Genomic DNA, 25,015 nt, shown 5'->3' with positions numbered 1-25,015 from the left:
CCCCCCCCCCCCCCCCCCCCCATTTTAGAGATTGCAAACAGAACATGATCAGGAATGGAGGGAATATTGTTAAATACTACATTTAAGTATAGATGTAATAGAAATGATGTATTGAATACCAGGTGTGGCGTGGTATTTTGATGAAGCATGGCGAAATGAACCAGGTCAAAATACAATTATGCCCCCCCCCCCCCCATTGGTAAAGTGAGGCCACATTATAATTTCTTTTCAACTGAGTTTTCTTCACTTAAGTTTTTTGTTTTCTGTTACCTTATCTATTTCTCTAAACATGATAAAACAAAAACTCACGATGGGGTGCACTGGTTCATAGTAAAGTGAAGCATTTCACTGTTTTCTTACTAATTAACTTTAACCAGATTCTGTTATAGATTACCAAAAAATATGTCCGGGGTCAGAGAATTTAGGGCTGAGTGGGATGCTGTACTTTACCAGGGGCTTCCCTTTACCATACTACACAGGTAGATGTCTATGGACAACTGTAGCTTTGTCATCATTACTTGTGTTTTATGTGGATTGAACATTTGTTACTTGTTAGTTAAACTGCTTTTAATTGTTTCTTGAATCTCTAGGTGAAATCTCAGTCAACTGGCAAATGTAAAGTGATGGGCGTCCTGGATATCTATGGATTTGAAGTGTTCCAGGTAGGTTTTACATTCTAAGACCTTAGAAGGGCTTGCTTATCCTGTTGATTTTGTCTCATCTGGGAAGAGTGGGGTTTTTTTGGGGTTAAATTGTCATAGATTGGTGAATGTTGAGAATTAGTGTATTGTTTGTTTTTAGAAATAAATACAAAACTTTTAGTGTATTTTTGACTTCAAAGTTAATTACTTCATGTATACTGTCTAACAGACAAAGTCAAGTGGGACATTCAGCATAACAATAGCATTCTACTTTTCTGATTAAGAAAATTAATTTGAAAAATCAGGAATTTTATTATAAATTCTACAATGATACAAGCTGTATTTATAATCTAGTGTTCTTGCAGTTGTCTTATTACAGACCTATAAACTTATTGACTCCTGAACATTTGCTCTCCTGTGCAAAAACATTTATCTTCAGTATGAAATGTTCAGTATACAGATAACATGAGCATATTGGACTCCTAATTAAGGACTAACTGTATATTGTATCTTTGTTTTGTAGGAGAACAGTTTTGAGCAGTTCATCATTAACTACTGTAATGAAAAGCTACAGCAGATATTTATAGAATTGACTCTGAAGGAGGAACAGGATGAGTACATCAAAGAGGTAACTGCTGATGACATTTGAACATTTTCAGAAATATGTCATTGAACTTTGACTGCCAATTTGAATTTTTCTACAGCATCTATTTGTCTTTGCAACCTATTTCTGTGTTTTGGTCTTCCTTGCTTAACTCCCTTACTTCCTTTTAGAAATTAACATTATTATCTGATTTATTCGTCGCCACCCAAATGTTTGTTCATTAGAATTTAGTAAATGTATCACCATGGCTCTTAATGACCAGAGCAATTGACAGGGCAGTTAAATCTGAACAAAAAAACAAATTCCCTTACTTGAAGTTTCGTTAGTGTTCATTAACGTAAGGAAAGTTCCCTAATTTTAAATTTTTGATAGGAAAACACTATTGGATCTAAGGAAAACGTATCTGGTTAGGAACTTTCCTCAAATTCTATGATACTTTCCTATAGTAAATTTTGAGCTAAAGGATTTCCTTTTTTTTTTTTTTCTTTATAGTTGCAGAATATTGATGAAACTGAGTCCTGATTTCCCTCAACCATGAATTTTGTTGCAGTAGCCCTTCACATAACAATTTGGTCATTGATTAAAATTTACGAAAAGGACAATCTATGATTGTACATTTTTGTTAAATAACTTTGTATAATAATATTATGTGTCTTTTTTTCCAGGGAATTGAATGGATACATGTTGACTTCTTCAACAATGCAGTGATCTGTGAGCTGATAGAAAAGGTATATTAATTAGGCAGGGCACCTGTTTGATTGTATTTATATATTTTACAGCTCGTTACTGATGTAATGGTTACATTAGTCCTGAGGTATTGCTCTTTATAGATGGAGAGTAGAACCACTGATTATCTGTAGTATCGTCAGCATCACTATACAGTTCTATTTGCTTGAAAGAGAATCTGTATTTCCTCATCACTCTTGATCATTATGGTGTCAAAGTGTTATCACAAGATTATATGGTAGCTCTAAGGAACTGAATAAATAGCAATGTTAATGTGATCAATTATACTGTCACTACTGAAGTCAATCATTGGATGGTTCATCTATAGATTTGGTTTCAGTAAAGTTCTGCAAATGATACATTGCTGGAATTAATATTATTAAATTTAGCATACCTAACTATTTTAAAAAAAAAAAAGTTTTTTTTTTTTCTTATTGCAAAAGAACTATAATTGCATATTATGCATGTAGATAAAAGCTTTTGAAAAAAAAATAGAAAAACTATTTTGACCTCACTATTTCCTGTATTTCTCATATGTTAAGCATCTTGTGTGCATCTTGACTTGTTTGGGGTTTGAACCAGGAGCTATCTGTTGTGTATCACTATTAGTATTTGGTGGAACCAGAGATTATTTGTTGTGTATCTTTAGTCTCATACTGATATAATATTTACAGAAATTTTACTAGAACTTTCCTCAGATACATGTAATCAAATGCATGTTAAATTCTTCCTTTAATATACAAAACTTGCCAAACTTTCACATTTTGTGTGGGACAGACACTAATTGACAGAATCCAAAATGACTGATTACTTGTAGTGATTTCTTTTTCACAAATATCTGCAGTTTAAGCTGTTCTTTGAAATGAATTATATAATACTGAGTGAAATAAAAATGAAGATGAGAAAACATTTTACCCTCTTGAAAAAAATTCAAAATGATATTTTTAAAAAATGAGTGTCCCTCCAAATAATGGAGACCAGGCAAGTACATCTACGCATGTTATGTATTAAGTACAGAATATTGTTATGATTGACATATGTATTTAATGATTTTGCATTCCTTTCATTATTTCATTGATTTTATTTCCACAAAAAAAAAAAAAATTCCAATCAACAGTAATTGATTTAACACTTGAATCTTTATAATCCAATATATATATTAACGAGAGTGGAAAACTTTGATTTAGGAGATGAGAATATGGCAGATGGTACAAGCATCAGTATTTCTATAACTAGCTGCCTGTATTGATAAGAAATTAAGAGAAATTGTGGTAAATAGAATTGATGTAATAATGAACTTTTCTTCAAACTGTCAATCTAACATTAACAACCCATTAAAATTAGAAATGATTGACACCATATCATCTTTGTTTTTGGTTGTCAACTCATTACTTTTAAAATTCGAAATTGGGGTTGTGTATTATGTTTGAGGATATTGGCAGACTGAACTTTCTCCCATCGTTCACAGATTAGTATTCCATTTTACTTGTTCAAGGTTTAGGGTATGATATCTCTGTCACCCCTGAGGGTGTGATATCTCTGTCACCCCTGAGGGTGTGATATCTCTGTCATCCCCAGGGTGTGATATCTCTGTCACCCCTGAGGGTGTGATATCTCTGTCATCCCCTAGGGTATGATATCTCTGTCACCCCTGAGGGTGTGATATCTCTGTCCTCCCCTAGGGTGTGATATCTCTGTCCTCCCCTAGGGTGTGGTATCTCTGTCATCCCTGAGGGTGTGATATCTCTGTCATCCCCTAGGGTGTGATATTTCTGTCATCCCTGAGGGTTTGATATCTCTGTCATCCCCTAGGGTGTGATATCTCTGTCATCCCCTAGGGTGTGATATCTCTGTCACTCCTGAGGGTGTGATATCTCTGTCATCCCCTAGGGTGTGATATCTCTGTCAAGCCCTACAATATGACCGATAGCACGTTCTTTCAATAATACCATGGGGATATTTCAATCACATCAAGTCAACATCATATTTCAGTGCAATATGTTTTGTCAATTTATGAAAAACTGGACCCAGTGTCATTAAATCTGTCTGATGGGAGAAAAATAATCATACCCTGCCTTTAGGATGTGACAGAAAATCTCCAACCCATGGGATGATATTCTTGATTGTCAAACCCTTGTCTGTCTAGCCCACAGCTCCGCCGAGGGTTAAACAATAAAGACTATCATCCCTAGGGTTGGAGATTTGTCTGTCACACCCTCGAGGTAGGGGATGATTCTATTAATCCATACTTGTAATTAAGCATGGTGTGTGACCTTGTGTATAATGTATAGACTTGCTCAATCCTTCTTCCAGTCAGCAACTAAGGGTGATGTAAGTAAATTGTACAATATCTCCTATTAGCTCTAACCTCCTCAACTTGGGTCTACTTTGTCTAACAGGTGTAAACAGGTGTAAACAGGTGTAAAGTACCATCTAACACCCTAACAATATTAACAGGACATAAAAAAGATGTGTTTTGTATCTCACATTTAATCCTGTGTAGGTATATCTAATGATTGTACATTATGGTACATCAGGTTCTCTTGTTGAACAGGATATGTAACATGTAACTAACATAGTCATTTCAGAAGTATAACAGTTTCAAACAGCGCAATTTAAAGCTTCATATCCCACATATCTACAGTTTGAATATGTTTTAAATGGGACAATCAACATACATGTATATTGCAATAAACTTTGCCAATAATTCCTTGGAGCACTGCATCTAAAACGGTACATTGACAGCTTTCTGTACAGTTCATTTGTATCGGAGAAACCTATCATATCTAACATTTCCAGATATGTTGGCCTGTGTAAAACCTAACATATAATGCCCCTAGCATCATGTATTTGTTGCGCAATACCCATGTTAGTTTTCTATTTCAAGGGAGATTATTAGAGGACTCAACATGTTAAGAAATCCCTGGGTATCATGTTTATTTAGATCTATATGGATTGATTACGGTAAACCTCCAATTAATTCGAACATGCGGATAGTTCGAACACACATTTTTTCCTAGAAAAACAATATTTTTTTAGCTAGTAATAGTTCGAACTCTGGCTGTTTATAACTGACACCATTTCGGATAGTTCGAACTTGTCAAATGAAGAACGTAAAGTAAGATTTTTTATCGGCAAACTCCATTGAAAGCTCGCAATGACTCGGCCCCGATGGTCGGCCCAGAAAAAATGCCAAGATTTAAATTTGATCAGCAAGCACATTTAGGTTATTAAATTGTATGCGTGATCATTAGAATGCGTCTGTGATTTAATATATGCCACATATTTTAGCTTTATTTCAGTTTTTTACATTGCAAAATACACCACGCACGAGACAGCTGATTGCAAATTTAGGCCCCGATAATGTATAAATAACATGGGATATTTGTATTCGCGCTGTATGGCAAACTAAGAAATCGTCCGTGTATTTTCACATATAACTAGTGTTAACTTAGCATTATGATTATTTAATTGTGACATCTCATAAGTACTGCCAATCAAAGTATTACATGAAAACCTGCAACTTCACGCTAGGTAAGCAGGCCAAGCGAGGTGTCGCTTGTGGTAAAGTTGAAAGGATCGGCTGCCCGATCGTGCTGAGTGACGTGAAAAGCATTCATATCCAGTCAAAACAATCCACAGGTGTCCCAATTAGTGATGGATAATTTTGCAGGTATCAACTATGTTTGGTAGATAATACGACTGGGCATCTGACCTAATTTTACCAACATATATCGCCTATTTTTACAGTGTAGTGCTTTCGTAAACGCAACAGGTTATGTATACTGCTTTTAATATATTGAAGAGACCATTTATTACAATAATATAGCGATAGTTTCTGATTCAGATAAAATATATAACCATGCAAAGATTATACTGTACACATGTTTAACTTTTGTGTCACAAATGAAACGTGTATTGTACTGTTTTGGGGCCTACTGTAGCTACGCATTAATGAGCGGCTTCGCGCAATAACCATCATAATTATCGCGAAATGAAGAACATTTAACGATCAATTAACATTGAATTAAATAAAATTCTATTATTTTACTTACTTATAAATGTGCCATTATTCAGGCCGCTGTTATTACGTATCAGATTTACGATGGATGTGTTTGTGTCTAATGATTTTACTCTGCCGAGATTTTCGCCATTATTGACTTGAATAGTTCGAACTCGCGCTTATTTTCTGAAGCCTAATTTCGAATAATTCGAACAGGTTCGTCAATATTTATTCAATTTTGTTCAAACTAACCGGAGGTTTACCGTATACCACAGTGAGGGCACTACAGATAACTTTAAACATGGTTATTTTTGCGGGGGGTTAATTTAGATTTTGATATGTAAACTAATTTTTTGCAATCGATCCACCCATTTGTATTTCGAGATTACTCAAATTGATATCCAAATAATACATGTTGGGGAAATTTTCATAATCAAAAAAAATTTCCCCCTTGCTTCAATACAGAGCATTACAGATTCAGGGTATATAGATGTAGCTTTTAAAACAAAAGGTAGAATCAATAATTGTTAATTCATTCAATTAATTTGAAAAGAAAAATGAATGCATTTTGTTTTCCTTTTTTTTTTTAAATAATGACTTATTCTTGTGGTGGTATAGTGTTAACTTTAGCGGTGTTTATGATTGGAACATTGGATGAGAACTGTAGTTGTTATAAAATTGATTCTCTCTTTCCTGGTAACTGGCATTATAATCTGTGGTGAAATGTAACTCAAATTCTAATACAATCTGATACTAATAGCCATGGGGAAAAGCAGGTATGTAAATGTACAAATCCTGCAAACTAACATTACTTGGTGAAGGTTTGAGAAACTGGTAAAACAAATCTTGACAAAAAATGTTTATTTTTCAGCTACATTTGGTTGTAATTTACATTTTCCAGGGATTTCTAAGCTATTTTAATATAATAATATAATAAATGAACCAATTCAGAAATGATAAAATGGTTAACATAATAATTTGGTTGCATAAACAAAAAACAGTGTAGAGATTAAATAAATGTATATTTATCTGATATTAACAGAAGCAGTTAGATCCTTATCAGCATAATTGATATATTTCATTACCAGGTACCTGATGTAGTTACAATATTATAAAAAATATTTTATGCACTTTTTCCCATACAGTTTATATTATATATTATCACTCATTATCTGTATGATTCCTACAATGTATTAAGCTATCTATTGCACTATAAATCTACCATATACCTACCAGGTATGTATGTAAGCAAGCACATGTAATGCACCTGCCATCATGCGGCCCCAGTGTTATATTCCTGTCATCATGCGGCCCCAGTGTAATTCCTGTCATCATGCGCCCCTGTAATATCTGTGTATCTTTGTTTTGTTAGACATCCGGTAGTAAACGTAAAAACATGGTAAGAAATGGTGTGAGATTTTTCTGTGAAGGGCTTTCATATGATTTCCTCTCTCACGTTTCCTGCGGCATTCAAAACTGAATACATATACAATGTATATATGTAGTTGCTTTAATTTGCTTTAGATATGAAAATATGTTATGATTTATGAACATGAGGGTATATAAGAAACACGATTTTACACATATTTTTTTCTTTTTGTTTTCAATGAAATTACATAATTATCATATTTGCTGATATCTTCCTTAGTTTGATATGATTTTACATATGTAAGTCTTTTTTGATTTCATGCTAAATGTTGTCGGCTTTTATTATCCAAAATAATCTATTCTATACAACGATACGCTCTTGATCAAGTTGACACTAATATTACACATTGTTAACTGAAAAATGCACTCTTGAAGTTGGGGACTTTAGGTAACCAGAAGAATTTTAATTCAGTAAATGCGAAAACCCATAAATGTTCTCGGAATATCTGTGGTCTACCTGTGGTCTAATTGTCTTTCTTTATCATTTTGGAAGCTGTACTTATATAAGTGTTCAAACTGTATAAATTGCTACGCTCTTGTTAAATTGGTTTCCAAGGTGACACTAATTCACTAACAGGTGTAATTGCATGGTCAATTAAATATATTGATACATCTACCGGTATTTGAAATACTTCTTGATGGTTTTGTAAAAAGGACTGTTTCAAGATTTGAACATTTGTTTTGTTCAAGGAAAATAAAGTTTTATGCTGATATTGAATTTTAAAAACTTGTTTGAAAGCTGAAGTCTATGAATGGTGAAGTTGTGGTAAATTAATTATTGTATTTATATTATTGTGTTAAATTGAAAGTTGATTATGATATGAGCCACTTGATTTGTACAGTTGCTGTTCCATATTTATATGTAGCTTATGCTCTGCTTTGACAATTACGGTGTTGAAGGCATTATCATTATTGAATCTTAACTTTATGTTTTGAGCTTTCACTTTCCTTTTTGCACAAAGAATTAAAAATGTTAGAATTACAGCATAGTTACTCTGTTGCTTTGTACCTTCTCTTGTTAATTAATCAAGCTCCAATTGAAATAACAGTAACAGTTAACAATTTAATTAATTTTAAAACAGTATAAGTTTCAATGAAAATATTTTCATAAACACAAATTGATATAATTTTCAGTTATGTATTTAAAAACATTTTAAATATGTTAAATTGATGGGAACTAAATTATATTTCTAAATACAAAAATTATTAATCATCTCAATGAAAATTGCAAATGTTGATTTAAAAACAAAATCAAAACAATTTGGTAATGACATTATTGAATGCAACTTACTGGTGGTGGCTAAGGGGAGATAACTTTAAAGACCCACATTCATGAGGAGGTAATGTAAAAGTTACAAATAAACACCCTCTTCCCCCACCCACCCCCCACCCTTCTAAATCTCTACTTAATTCAATTATAAATTGACACCTGTGGGACTCTCATAGTCTAATTTTATTTGTGTGTTATGATATAATAATCAAGCTGTTCTTTTCTATTCTTAGCCAAATGTTGGTATCCTGGCTATGCTGGATGAGGAATGTCTCCGCCCTGGAAATGTCACAGACAAAACTTTCTTGGAGAAACTGAATGTAGCATGTGGGAACCATCCCCACTATGAGAGCAGAGGCTGTCGAAAAAATCAGTCTGACCGTACCTTGTCACACGATATCTTTCGTCTGAAGCATTATGCTGGAAATGTAAGTAAACAATATTTTGTTGGTCTTACAAGTAATGACAGTTAAAAAACATGCATGTCAACAATGTGAAAGTAGAAATTGTTTATTTATCAATATTTGTTTTATACTTACACACCTGGTTTTTGTTTAACAGGTGACTTACAAAGTGGAGGGATTTATAGACAAGAACAACGACCTACTATTCCGTGACCTCTCTCAAGCCATGTATGCCTGTGGTCATTCTCTTTTGAAGGAGCTCTTTCCGGAGGGTAAATGTTTATTTCTACATCCTGTGATACATGTCTCCAAAACTTACACAAAATTATTCGACCAGTATAAGCTAGTTAGAAAAGTGTTATGGCTGAAAATTTATCATTTTGATATCCTCAAATGTAATGACCTTGAGCTACACTATATACTTCAGGAGCATTCCATAAACAGCTGTACACCTTTACTTCTATATTTTTACAATATCTTTGTTTTATTACAGGTGACCCAGCCCTGAAGTCACTCAAGAGACCAGCTACAACAGGATCACAGTTCAAGGTAATATTATGAAATATTACAAGATAACTTAGGTTTTAGAAGGGTAACTTTGCCTATTGATGGATAGTGTTTGTCTCTGCTTTGTCTCTCATCCTCACACTTGTTAGATTTCATTTATTAATGTAGAAGGCGACAGAGTGTACAGTCAGAAAAACATCATTAAAAAATCCAATATTTATTACTGGTTGTGATGATCAATAGTCTATTCACATACATACTTATAGGAGGTACCTACGTGGAGAAAACGTTTCATTGGTGATACCCTTTACTAATTTTACATCCTACTTGGCTCTAAAGGACTCTAGTTGATGATGGGTCTTGAAACCTACAAAACAAACCCTTTACATGTTGTATCTGATGTATGGGTGTCAATCTTCTATAATTCTTCTTTCCTTTTTTTCTGCAGGTGTCTGTGACAGAACTGATGAAAAATCTTTTGTCCAAGAATCCAAATTATGTCCGATGTATCAAGGTTAGTAAACTCTCTACATGAATGAATATAAATGTATCATAGTTTGTATAGGTACATGTGCCTAGACATTTTGTCATTGTACCTTGTATAGTTTACAAACATCGTAGTGACATTGATAATGTCCAGCAGAAATTTTCCTGATCTATAAGTATTTATTGTACTTGTTGTTATGCTGATTAAGTAAGAAAATTTTGGACACTACAGAGTGATTTCTTATAGGTATTTATTGTTGAAGTTTGTTTTCATTTTTTAGCCCAATGACCAGAAAAGGCCTGGAGTTTTCTCATTAGAGATTGTCAAGCATCAAGTCCGATACCTTGGGTAAGTACTTAAAATTTCTTTTTCTACGGTTTAAACATCCTTACAGCAGCCACTGGGGGATTGAAAATGAGAGTTCATGTAGTGTTTTGTGATGTGATTGTGGTGAGCTCATTTCACATTGCAGAGATTGCCCATTACGTGCATTGTATTTGCAGATATCAGGTTTTCTAAAAAAAAAAAAAAAATTTAAAACCATAACACATTTTCTATATTTACCATGCATCTTGATTTAGTAAAAACTGTATTAATTAGCCATTGAGCTGCATTCATATCTACAGGGATCAATTGCTTTAAAACATTCCAACAATTTTTACGAACCATTAGGTATATATGATGATATTAAGTCTGTATTCTGTGTCTTTGTAACAGACTAATGGAGAATGTAAGAGTGAGAAGGGCGGGTTACGCCTTCAGACAGACCTACCCACAATTTCTTTACCGCTACAAGATGTTGGCCAAGGAGACGTGGCCTCACTGGGAAGGTGACCCTAAGGAGGGTGTGAAAATCATCTGTTTAGCTCAAGATATTTCAAGTGAGGAGTATGCCTTTGGAAAATCCAAGATCTTTATCCGAAACCCACGCATGGTAAGATTTCATCATGTACAGTCAAACCTCGATGATTCGAACTTCGTTGATTCGAATTTCTCGCTGTTTCGAACTTTTTGCTTGGTCCCGAATTTTCTCACTATATAACACTACTAACAAAACTATTTATGATTCAAATTTTTATAAATCGAAGTTTTCGATGTATCGAACTTTTTTCATGACCCGTTAGCTATGATATTATAGGTAATTGACATCTCATGATTCGAACAAAAAATTCACCTGTACTGACCACTGGACAGGTGTTTGTCGTGACCCCTGCGGCAAGATTTCACACCTCTCCCCCAAATGCCCTGACTGACAATAGGGATAACGATAGCGTGTGTTGTCACTCCTGGTCATGGGGTTAATTAATAATCAGACCAAATTGATAGATAAAAAGTGTATTTAGAAGCCATGACATTTAATCACTCCGGTAAAACATTTCGGTAGTCGTCTCTGATAATCTCCGTCGCCTTTGAAATCAGCAGTCGGTGAGTACATTTTGCGGAACTGTAAAACAACCGGACCAATTTTAAACACAAACAATTAGCGATGGCTTCACTCATATTCAAAATATCATGTTTCAAACTTATACATAAATATCCAAGTAAATCGATTATTTGGCATTCAATCATGCATTCTCCAACCGATCGGCAATCCGTATTTTATATGCACATAACGTAAACGCACGTGTCTTTAGCAGAAAAGCCTAACGACTTACGTAAGTGTGCATTGTACTTCTTTTGCTTTATCTGTTAAACATGATATAAGTGTTTTGTAACCGATACATATTTTGTTTAATTAATAAAATGCTTAGGTATAATTAATGAAAAGAGTTTTTATTTTGTTGTGTTTGAGGTATAAATTAACTAAACTTTTCGATGTGAGCCTGACAGGCGACGATCAACACGAAGACACTGAGGACATGTAACGTTAACAGATATGGTCATTATCAAGAAAACATCGATCTATTGTCAACCATGAATAATTAGAAGTCCCGCTGTTTCGAAGTTTTTCTGTTAGTCCCTTAAACTTCGAAACATCGAAGTTTGACTGTAGTACCATTATATTTCAGATTTTCCTTTCAAATTGATGTGATACTATATTTTTGGTTTGGTTGGTCATCATTCAAGTTTTAAGGACCCAAGGTCAAGATATCCTATGATTTCCTGAACAGATTTAGCTGATGTTTGCACCATCAAATAACTCTAAATTACATTTTGATGGTCATTCATAAAGGTTAAAAGGCCAAGGTTACACTTGACCACTTTTGAAATTAAAAAAAACTCTTTTACAAGATTTCTCTTGACAGATAAATCACATGCACAGTTTTATGACTATGCTTATTGTAAGTTGTGTGCCTATAGTTGTTTGACATGGAGGAGAGGAGGAGAGACCGTATGCACTATTTAGCTGTGATGATTCAGAAAACATACAAAGGCTGGAAGCAGCAGAAACTGTACCAGTTGATGCGGGCTAGTCAGGTCATCATTGCCGCACGATTCAGAGGATTCTGGGTAAGTCACAAATATAAATCATGCCAGTTTGTCATTGCTGTATGATTCTGGGGATTCTGGGTAAGTTGAAACTATAAGTCACACCAGTTCATTGCTGTACGATTCTGGGGATTCTGGGTAAGTCACAAATATAAATCATGCCAATTTGTCATTGCTGTATGATTCTGGGCATTCTGGGTAAGTCGCAAATATAAATCATGCCAGTTTGTCATTGCTGTAAGATTCTGGGCATTCTGGGTAATTCTGAACTGTAAGTCACGCCAGTTTGTCATTGCTGTATGATTCTGGACATTCTGGGTAAGTCGAAACTATAAGTCACGTCAGTTCATCATTGCTGTATGACTCTCAGGATTCTGAGTTGTAATATATTGTATCTAATGAAGAATAAAATAAATGGTTGGTATAGATTATAAAACCTTGACATTGTTTTTTACAGGCACAGAAACAGTACAAGAGGACAAAGAGAGCTACCTTGGTGTTACAGTGTTTTGTCCGTGGCTGGCGGGTAAGCTCATGTTTTCATATGATATTGTGTGTTATAGAGATTTTCTCAGGCAGGAGGGTAGGCAGTTGACCACATCCTATTACTATAGCCCAAGTTTCCTCTTGCTGTGACACCTGTTTGGTGTAGGGCCAGAGCGCACTACTATAATATGAAAATGTGGAATTCTCTGACACCGTTTGGTAATGCTTAGATTTTGGAACAGAAACAATAAGATCGGGCGGGACATTACACATAACTTACATTTTTGGATAAATGAGACATTTATTAACCCCAAAACACCCATTTAGTCCCAAATTGATGTTCTATTCCGACTATACACATAGACCCTTGTGGTATGCTGGTCAAAATTTCTTCTATGCTTGGGGGTTTAATGTTGTTTGCTGATTTGTTGAATAATCCATGAATTCTAATTATAACTGTTGTAACTTTAATATTTTGATAATTTGGGCTCAGCATCACCACTTATAATGTTTGTCTGTTGTACATCCAGTATTTCTGAATCATTTCAAAATTTTACAGATATACTGCTTTTTATATAGGTGTGCCAATTATATAACAGGTGATTTGAAGAAAAATGTCAAGGTCTCTAGAAATAGATCAGAGGATAAACTGTCAAATACAGGGATACATAGTTCCACAGCATAGCCTAAATTGCTGACTTCAGTATTCTAGTTTAACTAGCCATGATGTGGATGTTGTAAGGGAGATAACTCTGGTATTTTGAATTACAGGCACGTGTGCTACTGAAGAAATTAAGGAGAGAAAAACTGGAGCTGTGGGCTGTGGCCGTCATCAGGAAATACTTCCTGGGCTGGAAGGTCCGTAAAGAATACAGGAAGAAGTTCCGTGCCCAGGCTGGACCAAAGATCGTCAAGTTCCTTCAGGTGGCATTGGTAGGTTGATAGTTTTCTGGAAACTCCAAATTATGATTAAAATGTCAAGCTTCATGGTGTGAACCACAGCAATTCAACCAGCATTAGTAAATTAAATAGATTAATTCTATTTTCATTTGTTGAATAGGAAAACGAAAACACCAGTGATCTTAACCAATATCTAAATCACTTGATGAAATATCCTTCACTGATTTTTGGAATTTGGATACTTGAGTCAACCTGGACTCATGCTTTTCCAGTGGGAATCAGTCCTGGTCTCAAGATTTTCCTGTCAGTCTCCTTAAAATTCTGAGAACTAATTATATCTCTTAGTATTATCCTTCAGGCATTATTCATCTGTAGAAAATTAGCTGACATTATTTCCTGTGTCTTCCGTAAACTCTTATGAGGTCAAAGAATAGTATTTTTTTGAATTGGATACAACTGCTTCGTTGGTGTTATTTACAGAAAAAACAGTTCTTGTTGAACTTGAAGAAGAGCCTTCCTTCCATGTCACCCACAGACCCCTACTGGCCCAAGTGTTCACCACGATTCAAGAATACGTCAGACCAACTACAAGTCCTCTTCCACCGATGGCGGGTAAGTACATGGAACGGAAGCTGACAGCTAGCTATGGGTTGTTTAGCTCTATAGTTCAAAGGAATTAACAACTCAATGCAAATGATTTATGCCTCCGTACATATATATTGTTTTACCCCAATTCCTCCTGTCAATCTTCTGCAGCATTATAGGTTAAACTGTTTTAACCAAGTATTTGAAGGTTACATATGGGGGTCAAAATAAAGTGGAGAACGGGGGCATTAATTTTGCGTCAACATATTTCTAACAAATTGTTAAATCTTCATTGAGCCTGAAGTTCTTTTTTCTGTTTTAGTGTTCTAAATACAGAGAGAAGTTTGATGCAGCAGAGAGGTACAGGATGAAAGAGAAAGTCACTGCCAGTGACCTATTTAAGGATAAAAAGGAGGGATACACACAAACGTAAGAACCTGATGTGTCAAGCCTTTCAGAGACTGGTCAATATAATTATAAACTAAAAATACATATATTTGAAAATATTTAAGGAATAGAATACATTACTTGTGAATGCTCCATAACTTTGTCACTGCTAGTCACTGAAATGTCATACTTGCGGTATGGGTTCACCTTAGTGAGGCAGTGCCAGGAAGGTCAGTCTGACATAAATTTTGACCTTTGATATTCATTGAAATATTGTCTCGGCTCTTTCTCTAACACTTCTTGCCACAGGAAATTCATACATGAGGTATGGGTTCATCTTGGTGAAGCAGTGTGTCTTTTAATAAAAGTAGATCACTCAGACCTGCATTTTGACCTATGACCTACGTCAAAGAAAAAATTTGTCCTGGCACATCTCCTACACTACTTGTCACTGGAATTTCACATCTAGTGGGGGACTGTAATTTGTCAAATTGTCTTGATAGCTTTGTCCTTCAAAGGTCAAGTCTCGAGCTTCTCATTGTACCCTATATGATGAAATACAGAAAAGTTATGTCTGCTCAATAAATTTTCTTAATCAATTAAATCTTAAATCCATAACTAGATATGCATGTTATTGTTGTGAAAATTAATATTTGTTGTTGCTGAGGGTTTCGTAATCAGATCAAAGACATGTGCAATGTCATGGTCCTTAGAGATGGTTTTCATCTAGTTTTGAATGGTTTTAGTGTTGAGTTTCAATATATTTTTTTTTTGCTGCCTCCATTTTATGGGGGGGAAGGCAACATTATACAATGTATACATGTTACCAAGGTTAACTGCATTCACCATATTCTGATGGCATGATATCATTACTCTTGTGAGTTCAGTTTCTTTAAGGATTTTGATCAAACTTTGTATGTTAATACAGCAAGTGAGTTATTGGTTCATGGTTAAGGTCAAGGTCACTTATTATTTATAGAAAATTGTGAAACAATGACAAAATTTTGCTCTGGAGATGAAGCATCTATGGGTATTTTCTGGCAAGAAAAGTTTTAGAATATATACCGGTAAGCTTAGAATTTCAACAAATGCATCCTTCAAACAGTCAAAAAGAAGTACAAGTTGTATTGGTTACCAAATCTATACAAATACTAACAGACAAGATGTGTTGTGTTTTTTAACTAAATTTCTCAAATTGATTGGTTTTAATTATTACGGATTTGTTTCTTGATTTCAGTGTATCAGTGCAGTTTGCTGGGGATTATCAGAATCTACGACAGAATCCAAAATGGAAAAAAATGAATGAAGTGGCCAATGACAACCATGTTGTTTTTGCAGATGCTATCAGAAAGGTCAACAGAGCCAATGGAAAGGTGAGGTTTTAAAACTTCAGATTTGTTGATTAATTTGAGATATTTTGTTTTTATTTTCAATCTGTGTATTCCTTATATATTTATATATGTACCTTGTATTTAGTTAAAAACAACCAAATAGAGTTGGCCGTATGCAGAACTATTATCATATAAAGTTTCATGAGTCGGTACAATAGAAATGTAGAAAATATCTCATTTACTCTGTTAAAAACAAACTTCTGTATAAAGCACTTGTAATTCAAACTATGGTGGTGTGAAATCATATACAATAATGTAGTTATAAACTCTCATAAACTGTTGAAAACTGAAACTTGACTTTGTTAAAAAATTAAGAATAAAAATAGAATTGCAATGGGAAAATGAACTGTCTTTTTAAATAATCAAATTTTACTTACTGCACTGAGTTATCTCAGGAAAACACAAATGAAAGTTTTATTGCTGGATACATAAACCAACTACAGCCAAGTCATTTTGAGGTTGGGTTTCCTTGTAGTAGCTGGTGGTAACCTCACTGAACAACACACAGGAGGCTAGTCACATGCTATCCTAGTGTCTTGCCCGAGGATGATTTAAAACAGTACTTCACTGTCTGTTATCCCCACTTCATGAGAAAATATTACTAAGGAATATTTAACACTTCACAGTAAACACTAAAAGGATTTAATTTTAATCATGAGTCGATTTATTTTACAGATGGTTGACCAGCTACTGGTTGTCAGCACACAAGCCATACTCGTGATAGAACACCATACCATGATGGTCAAGTACCGCATTCCTGTTGGTGAAATCAAAAGGATATCACTGAGTCCCTTCAGGGATTCTCTAGTTGTCCTTCACCTTCAAAAGGTGAGCATACCATTTAGGGTCATGAGTATGGGGGTCGTGTTAACAATGGTTGGACTGAGGTCAGAGGTCAATAACAATGACCAGGGTTCAGAGGTCAATAAACTTTTACAGTAATTGATCTAATTTCATTATAATATGTATTTGTAGTGGTTTGTCCTTGTTCATTGACCAGCGACAATACCAGGATGTTATTTTGACTAATCCTGTTCAGTTGTTTTTATGACATATTCCTTTGGGATATTCTTGGTTAATGTTACTATTATTGACATGTATTTATTGATTACATGATACCCCTTAGCTATAACTGTTATCTCTATGTTACTTTAACCAAGTAAGAACACATTTTATACATGTTTCTATCCCTTGTATTATCAAAAATGTAGTTGTCTTTCCTTGATGAAATTTTCTTGATGAATGCAAAATTTAGATTTAGATTTTACAATATCCCTGATACACTGGATATAGATTACCCCTTTTTGATTTATTACTTAACCAATTTAGAACATATTTTAACACCTTTCTTATTCCTTGTAGTTTCATCAGTATGGTTATCTCCCCTCCTTAGGATTTCCTTAGTCAATGCAACAATTTGCTGACATGAATTTAGTGATTTTCCTATTTCCTATGATACACTGACTTGGCTATTGCATTTTCCCTTTGTTACTTTAACAAATCTAGAACATTCAGTATTGTACATCCTTGCTATCCCTTGTAGTATTATAACATAGTTATCTCCCCTTGTCTGATCTAACATTGTATAGACACACCCCTGGTGTTGTGGTAATTCATAGTTGTCTCCCTTGTTTATGATGCATTAGACAGAAGAGGAAGAGCTACCATCTGATCCAGCAGTGAGTTGTGTGTCATTGTATTGCCATGTCTACTTTGAGCTTCACATTGTCTTCAGTTTTTTTAATTTGCACAACTTTTGAAACGTGATTCTTTATCTTTTGTTAGAATTGATTTATTTCAGGTTGAGTTTTGAATTTCAAAAAAGGTTCATATCTAGAAATAAAAATAGTCACACATTTTACTTCTTTTATGAATTAAATATTACATGTAATCTTGTATCTGCATTAACTTGATTTTAACATGGACCATGATTAATTTCTGTTTTAATATTCACATTTTTGGAAATTCCACACACAAAAATAATATTTGCTTTTCATTCAGTTTGCTTTAAACATAGAAATAAGCCTACCAGTACTTATAGATTCATTTCTGTAGAAACATTTATTTTTTTTAAATGTAATCATCGACACTAATTTTATAAGAATTGAACAAAAAGCTGAACATTTTGATCATTTCCAATAAGCTATATTATATAAGTTCAATGCTAAATTTAGCATTATTGATTTTTAAAAAAAAGGTATATTTTAGCAAAAAAAAAAAAAAAAAAAACATCGGCTGGGTAGATTTTGCAAACATTTACTGTACACCTTTCACATATTAAAGTAAGGAATCATGATACCAAGTATGTAGATATTAACACATCCTGAATTGGTTTCTGATATTAATAACTTAAACTCATTTGTAGACTAAAGAAGGTTACATCAAGATTTTTTTTAAATGTTGTCATTTATTTTCAGCATGAGAATGGTGATAAGCTATCAAAGAAGGGAGATTTCCTGTTTTGCTGTGATCATGCCATTGAAGTAGTGGCTAAAGCTTACCTGGTGATTCAGAACAGTACATCGCAGGCACCTAGTGTTCAGATATCTAAACAGTAAGTATGAGAAATAGAACCTGTAACTAGTGAGTCAGAACAGGACATCACAGGCACCTAGTGTTCAGATATCTAAACAGTAAGTATGAGAAATAGAATATGTAACTTGTGAGACAGAGCAGTACATCACAGGCACCTAGTGTTCAGATATCTAAACAGTAAGTATGAGAAATAGAATCTGCAACTGGTGAGACAGAACAGTACATGTATATGGTTTTGACATAACAGATGTCAATGTAGTTACTCGGCCAGCTTAAAATAAAATTTATAACAGTAATTAAAATTTATCAACAAACTAAAGAGTTAAAAGTTTTGGCTTTCCTTAATTTTCAGATTTTCTGCACAGTTTGGGTCAACATCTGTTCAACTGAATTTCCAAAATGGAGTACAAGACATTGTTGGTGGTATAAAAATCCAAAGAAGGAAAAATGTTATGGATGTACTACAGCCGTAAAGATGTTGTATGTGTCCAATGAAAGGCTGTCTACAGCCTTAGAGAGGTTACATGTGTCTGGTGACAAGCTGCCTACAGTCGTAGAGAGGTTACATGACTTTGTGGTGGTGCCTTAAGTGGTCAATTCCAAATGTGTGAAGATTGAGTCAGAAAAACGCCAGAGACAAGTGGTGTTACTCTGTAAGACCAGGTTGTTTTGTGGAGAGTGGAATGTTAGACCAGCCAAGGATAGACGAGCATTAGGATGTTTTGTGGAGAGTGGAAGGTTTTGCTGAATGTATGATGACATTTGAGCTTTGAATCTTTGTGAATATAGTGCATTAGACCTTCTATGTTTCATCCAAAACCATATATGTTATTTCACTATCACTTCTGGTATTAAGTCAAAAGGGAGCATTAATACCCAGAACTGGCATGGAGATGAGGTTATTTACCTATTGATAAAGAATTTTTGTGGATGACACTTGTTTTGGATATTTATTTTCATCATTTCAGTACACTACTTTCATTGAACATTGATATAGTCAGTTTACATCTTACTATTTTTGTGCACTGAATTTTTACAACATTTAATGAGTGGCAAAAACGTTTTTTCAAAATCTTACAGTACCATTCATATTTTGCACTAGATAATGCAGATGAGTTCATTTGACATCATATACACAACAAAATGTTTGGGTAGTATTTCTCTTGGTGAAATTTTTTACAAAGGTGTATGTAAGTGTTGAGTGATATATATAAATATATATATACAGATATTGTGATGTCATTATAAGCTTATACATATAGTGCTATTTATATAACATTAACATATGATCATGTTACATTGTTTACTCATTATAGCTCTGCTAGATAGCATATATATTAGCCAGATTTTTTCTGTTGTTTTTTTACTGATATTTTGTTGGTGCATTTATTTACCATTGATCTGAACCAAATTATCATAGAAGACCAATATTATACTATGTTCGTTTATATCATGTTGAAACGAAACCAGAAATATTTTGTCATTAAAAGGAATGTGACTTCTAGTCCAGTGATAGTCAGTCATTAGAACTCTGGTATATTAAATTCTGTTGAATTTGAAACCATATTATCAAGGTACCGGTAAACATTAATGGCCCTACAACACTTAAATCATGTTGGACTGTCAAAGTAAATGTAAAATAGTATGATTTTCATACACAATGTACATGAACTTCATATCATAATCGAAAATTCATTTCATGTACCGAAATATTTAAAATGATCTGAGACAAAGTAAGGTTGACTATACGTTATACCTGTACAGTAGTTGTAAGTAACCATAGGTATACAATAATGAAATACCAAGTATTATTGATTATCCTTTTTGGTAATTAACCTGCTTCCTCTGACCCCAACTCCTGACTTCAGACATTCTGACTGACAAATGGACCAACACAAGATGTCTGGCCATTGAAATGTCTATTGTCTGTTTTCAGGACCAGGAGAAACTCGGTCTACCATATTTTCAGAAATATCATCATCAAAGTTTGATATAGTGCTTGGCACATTGGACTATTTGATGATTTTTCGTTCATCTTTTTTGAGAATTACCATACTGATTAGTTTTAAAAATAAGGATGATTCCATTTTGAGGTATTATGAAGGGGTGATCTGTATGCAATAATGGTGCCTTATTGGCTGCTGGTCTGTTGTATTTAGATCTGTGTATGTGTTTAGATTATGCTTAGACATACATAGACTTTATTATTGTTGTTCATTTCATGCATGGTTTTTATGATGCTGTCAATTCTGCAATGCTACGTGCCTTTTTTGGGCTCAAGGAAATTTTGCCTCTATAAATGTTTGCCTGAGTAAAAGGCGTCGCCTTGGATTTTTTTTTTAAATTAATTATTATTTGTCTCAGTTTGTTGTTAGACATCTCTGATTTGCCTACACATGCTAGTGTTTTATATTTCCACTAGTGATGCCAACATAAAGGTCTGATTTTATTACTGTTCTAAGTTGCCTCTCTTACTATTCATTGGATGGGTGGGATGTTTGACAAGAGGTGATTGAACCAGTATGCACTTAATATCACCCATTATATATTCTCCAAAATGAGGATATGTTAATTATATTTTCATGTATTTTTTTTTTTTGTTTATTTTTTTTTTGTTCCATGACTTATAAACAGGTGTCTTTATTAAACCATATACCTATACACAGTAGACTAGTGGACCAATTATCAGTATACTGTACAACAGGTATCGGGTATATGTACTATACTGATGGAGGAGAATCACATATTTCTGTACATTAAACATTTTACTAACATGCCGACATCAACTCTCACAAGTATAGATACAATAGACTTCATCAATTTATTGTTTTTATTTCATGGATAATTGTGATTGTTGTTAATTCATTTAGATAAATTGGTTCTTTTTAAAACATATGAGAATGTGAATATTGATAAATGTTTACTTTGTGTTTCTCTTGTGTTCTGCATGCTTTAAGAAGGAGATGATGATGTATGTTTTACATCAACACTTTTGCAGATGTTGTTTCGAGTCAAGACTCTATAATATTAAGACTATGAAAAAAATACCCTATTTATTTTATACAGTTTATAAATCAGATGAGATGTCTTTGAAATCCATAACATCAAAACTCAGGATTTATTTGTTTATTGTTGTCATGACAAGCTCTTTTTCACTAGGATGTAGATGTCCGATTTTCCGAAATGACAAAAATTCTAAATCAACCCAAAAACAATTCTCTTAGCAATGATTTGGAAAGTAAAACAGGTTTTATAGATTGCTTTTGGATATCCCACTATATAGAAAATAAATCTGTAACATTGTATATACATGGTTTGATGTTAACATCTGAATAAGTGTCTGTTCTAACTTCCTGTATTTCATAATCATAACCCGACAGTTTCAGTGTCGAGTTCTTTGTAATAACCCACTGTTATAGGTATGTAGGCTCGAGATATGAACATGTCAGTTTTCAGGACTGTTAAAAACTGTCGTGGTTGTTAACGGTTATAGAGACAGGTTAAGGGCAGTCTCTGTTGTAGACCTAAATGTTTTCTCCTTTGTATATTATCAATACCGTTGTACATCTTGTAAATGTTAAGTTTGTAGTAATTATATGACATTGCACCTTGTGTTTTTTTTTGTAACCAGGGCTTTCTACACTTTTTTTTTGTGATTTGTCCACATTTTGGCAAAGATCCACAAATACTGTTTATTAGTGGGTTTTTTTTATCTTCAAAACCTAGCGGCCATGTCGCCAAGAGATAAACAACATGTGTAATCTATGTTTTAATTCTCTACATGATGAAATCTTCATATAAAAACCAATAATCTGGAGAGGGTAGAGGGTGAGGAGAGAAATCCACAAAAATATTGAAAAAAATATATATAATATATTCATAAACTGACTGACATAGTTCTAAATAATATGTTGGTTTTTTATTTTTTTATTTCCTCTTTGTTATTGCTAAAAACTTCATCTTTAATTCCAAGGTATCATAGTCATGGTCTTTAAAACAAAAATTTCAAACAATATTTCCATGCATTTAATGATGTATGCTGTTGTGACATCAAGACAATTAATGGTGAACTGGTGGGTAATTTAGATACAGTTTGAAATGAGGAAGTTTGGCCGTATATCCCAACATTATGTTTTACTTTAGGAGTTTTCCAGTAAAATGTCTACCCAACGGGAGGGACTCCAGATTTGTCAAACAGGACCCACTGAAAGAAGTGATTTGATTCCAACAGTACCATATAATAAACATATCCTTCAGCACCCACCATGCATAGAATATATTCCTGGTGTCCTGTAGGATATATATTTCATTGGAATAGGCCTTAAAGGATGTTAAGTGGCTGGGCCTGATATTGTGATTTTGACTTACTAGTAATATGTTGTAATGTGGAGATTGGTGTTTTAATGTCAAATTAAAGTGTTAGTTTGTACATTACATAAAGAGCATAAAATTATGCATGCAGAGTAAATTATTTTGTTTTTGATTTAAATCGGGTTTTATTTGTAGATTTCTGCTTTCATGACAATCTGTTTTGTTGTTTACTCTACACTTGTGTATATTATAGTTTTACACTCAAACTCTAGGCCACTTTGGAAACAGGAAACGTGTTCAGTCTTGGAGATGTTCAGATATATGATTTCATTATCTTGAAATATCAATGGAAATAGAACCCATTAAGCACATAGCCCACACGAACTCAGAATTGTGGAAGAGACACTTTTAACATCACACTTTCTTGTAGGTAGGGAATTGTATTTGTGCAGGATATGCACATTTCCCAGTAATTCTAACCCTGGTTTCCCACACTGTAACCAATTTGGTTGTTTTAGGAAAACACATTCACTCTGAACTTTGAAACCTACACTGTAATTCCAGCTGTCAGATTTACACACTCTGACCCTGCATGAGCCCAGCACTACATTCCCCGACAGATTATATTAGGAATAAATGTTCAAGTAACTCTGATCCTTGTTCTCAAATGTCCATGATATCATTTTAAACGTTTTTATGTTTAGTTCCAACATAAATAAAAGCGGTGTTTTTCAGCAAGCATTCCACACTTGTATTTATCAATGGTCACAAAAATACCCATAACATTTGTTAAACATAATGAAAACTGTATTTTGTCAGCAATACCGTCATTTGGACAAGGATAAGTCATTAAATGGTGCAGTCCCATTCACATATATTTCTTACTTGGTAACTTGAGGAAATTTCTTCATGAACTTTTCCGTTGTGGAAACGTTGCTCTAGATCAAAAAACAAATATGTCAGTTTCACAAAGGTTTCTTAACTCTAGAATTGTGAAGGCATATATTATTATATATATGTTAAGGAGATCTCTTAGGTTACAGAACATCCCAGATACTGAAAACTTAACCCATTCTTGTCCAATGAAGGTACATTGACCTATTGTGACTATATATTGCTGTAAGGTTGGTGGATGGGAACACAGTATCAGAGTATTGGGGTCAATCAGCAGTCAGACATGGAGTCTCGTATACATGCATCAAGAAATGTTGCCAATGAATTCTATATACTGTCCTGATTTTATTTGTTTTGTACAAGTGCTATTTCTATTAATTTAATATGCTAGAACTGAAAATTGAATAAAATCTCGACCAAATGTAAAATGATTGTATTCATTCATGACCAATTTCTATTAGAATATTAAGATTATATTGTATATTGATCAAATGAAATGCAACTTATATTAAATCTTATATATATTTCCAGTGTAATTGATAGCAGTATTATGAAGCTAAGCTTTGCTTTACTATGACATTTACAAAAGGTAGTAAAAATTGTATACCACTATCCTGTAATCCTTTTTAATCTCTTCTCTATTCCAAAAACAGGCTGTGCTTTTAATATCTTATTTTTCAATTTTGTATTTGTTTTGATTGTACAGAAATTTAATTGCTAGTCCCTAAGATCTCGCATATGTTGTGGAGAGTGCAGTAATATTGTATCATGTCAGGATGAAATAAATATGTACAAACAGGAACTGTGATTTTCATTCAGGAAAAATGTTGTTCTATTTTCTTTTTAGACAAAAGTACCAGGGTACAATGATTTCTTCCTCTGAATTCTTACAGTTCGTGTTCATTTACTGGTAATATTTCAGATACAGCAGCATGCATATAGAAAACCTTTTAATAAAATTAGAAAGAAATGAAAAGTGTCACCAAAGAGGCTTATCATAATTGTTGAAGTATCAAGCCCAAAATA

General features: G+C 33.8%; 1 protein-coding gene across 4 annotated transcripts in view; it reads left to right on the top strand.

Moving 5' to 3' along the window:
- The window catches only part of LOC117321639 (unconventional myosin-Ia-like), a 75,153-nt gene extending 50,339 nt beyond the window's left edge, over positions 1 to 24,814 (top strand). Inside the window, exons 14-33 of one of the 4 annotated variants that reach the window (XM_033876135.1) lie at positions 591 to 662; positions 1,165 to 1,269; positions 1,911 to 1,973; positions 4,285 to 4,302; positions 8,906 to 9,100; positions 9,234 to 9,348; positions 9,570 to 9,625; positions 10,032 to 10,097; positions 10,351 to 10,418; positions 10,788 to 11,004; positions 12,372 to 12,521; positions 12,958 to 13,026; positions 13,758 to 13,919; positions 14,367 to 14,498; positions 14,794 to 14,900; positions 16,096 to 16,231; positions 16,925 to 17,077; positions 17,896 to 17,928; positions 18,667 to 18,803; positions 19,137 to 24,814. In XM_033876135.1, the coding sequence (XP_033732026.1) occupies positions 591 to 662; positions 1,165 to 1,269; positions 1,911 to 1,973; positions 4,285 to 4,302; positions 8,906 to 9,100; positions 9,234 to 9,348; positions 9,570 to 9,625; positions 10,032 to 10,097; positions 10,351 to 10,418; positions 10,788 to 11,004; positions 12,372 to 12,521; positions 12,958 to 13,026; positions 13,758 to 13,919; positions 14,367 to 14,498; positions 14,794 to 14,900; positions 16,096 to 16,231; positions 16,925 to 17,077; positions 17,896 to 17,928; positions 18,667 to 18,803; positions 19,137 to 19,257 (2,175 nt within the window). In that variant the 3' untranslated portion in view covers positions 19,258 to 24,814. The remainder of the gene's footprint in view (positions 1 to 590; positions 663 to 1,164; positions 1,270 to 1,910; positions 1,974 to 4,284; positions 4,303 to 8,905; positions 9,101 to 9,233; positions 9,349 to 9,569; positions 9,626 to 10,031; positions 10,098 to 10,350; positions 10,419 to 10,787; positions 11,005 to 12,371; positions 12,522 to 12,957; positions 13,027 to 13,757; positions 13,920 to 14,366; positions 14,499 to 14,793; positions 14,901 to 16,095; positions 16,232 to 16,924; positions 17,078 to 17,895; positions 17,929 to 18,666; positions 18,804 to 19,136) is intronic. The other 3 variants (XM_033876136.1, XM_033876137.1, XM_033876138.1) reach the window with 3 other exon arrangements.
- Positions 24,815 to 25,015: the final 201 nt, after the last annotated feature.

This window comes from Pecten maximus, chromosome 2, assembly GCF_902652985.1.
Source record: "Pecten maximus chromosome 2, xPecMax1.1, whole genome shotgun sequence".
NCBI lineage: Eukaryota > Metazoa > Mollusca > Bivalvia > Pectinida > Pectinidae > Pecten > Pecten maximus.
Note: the sequence above shows the minus strand (reverse complement) of the source record. Positions and strands in the feature narration are given on the sequence as shown.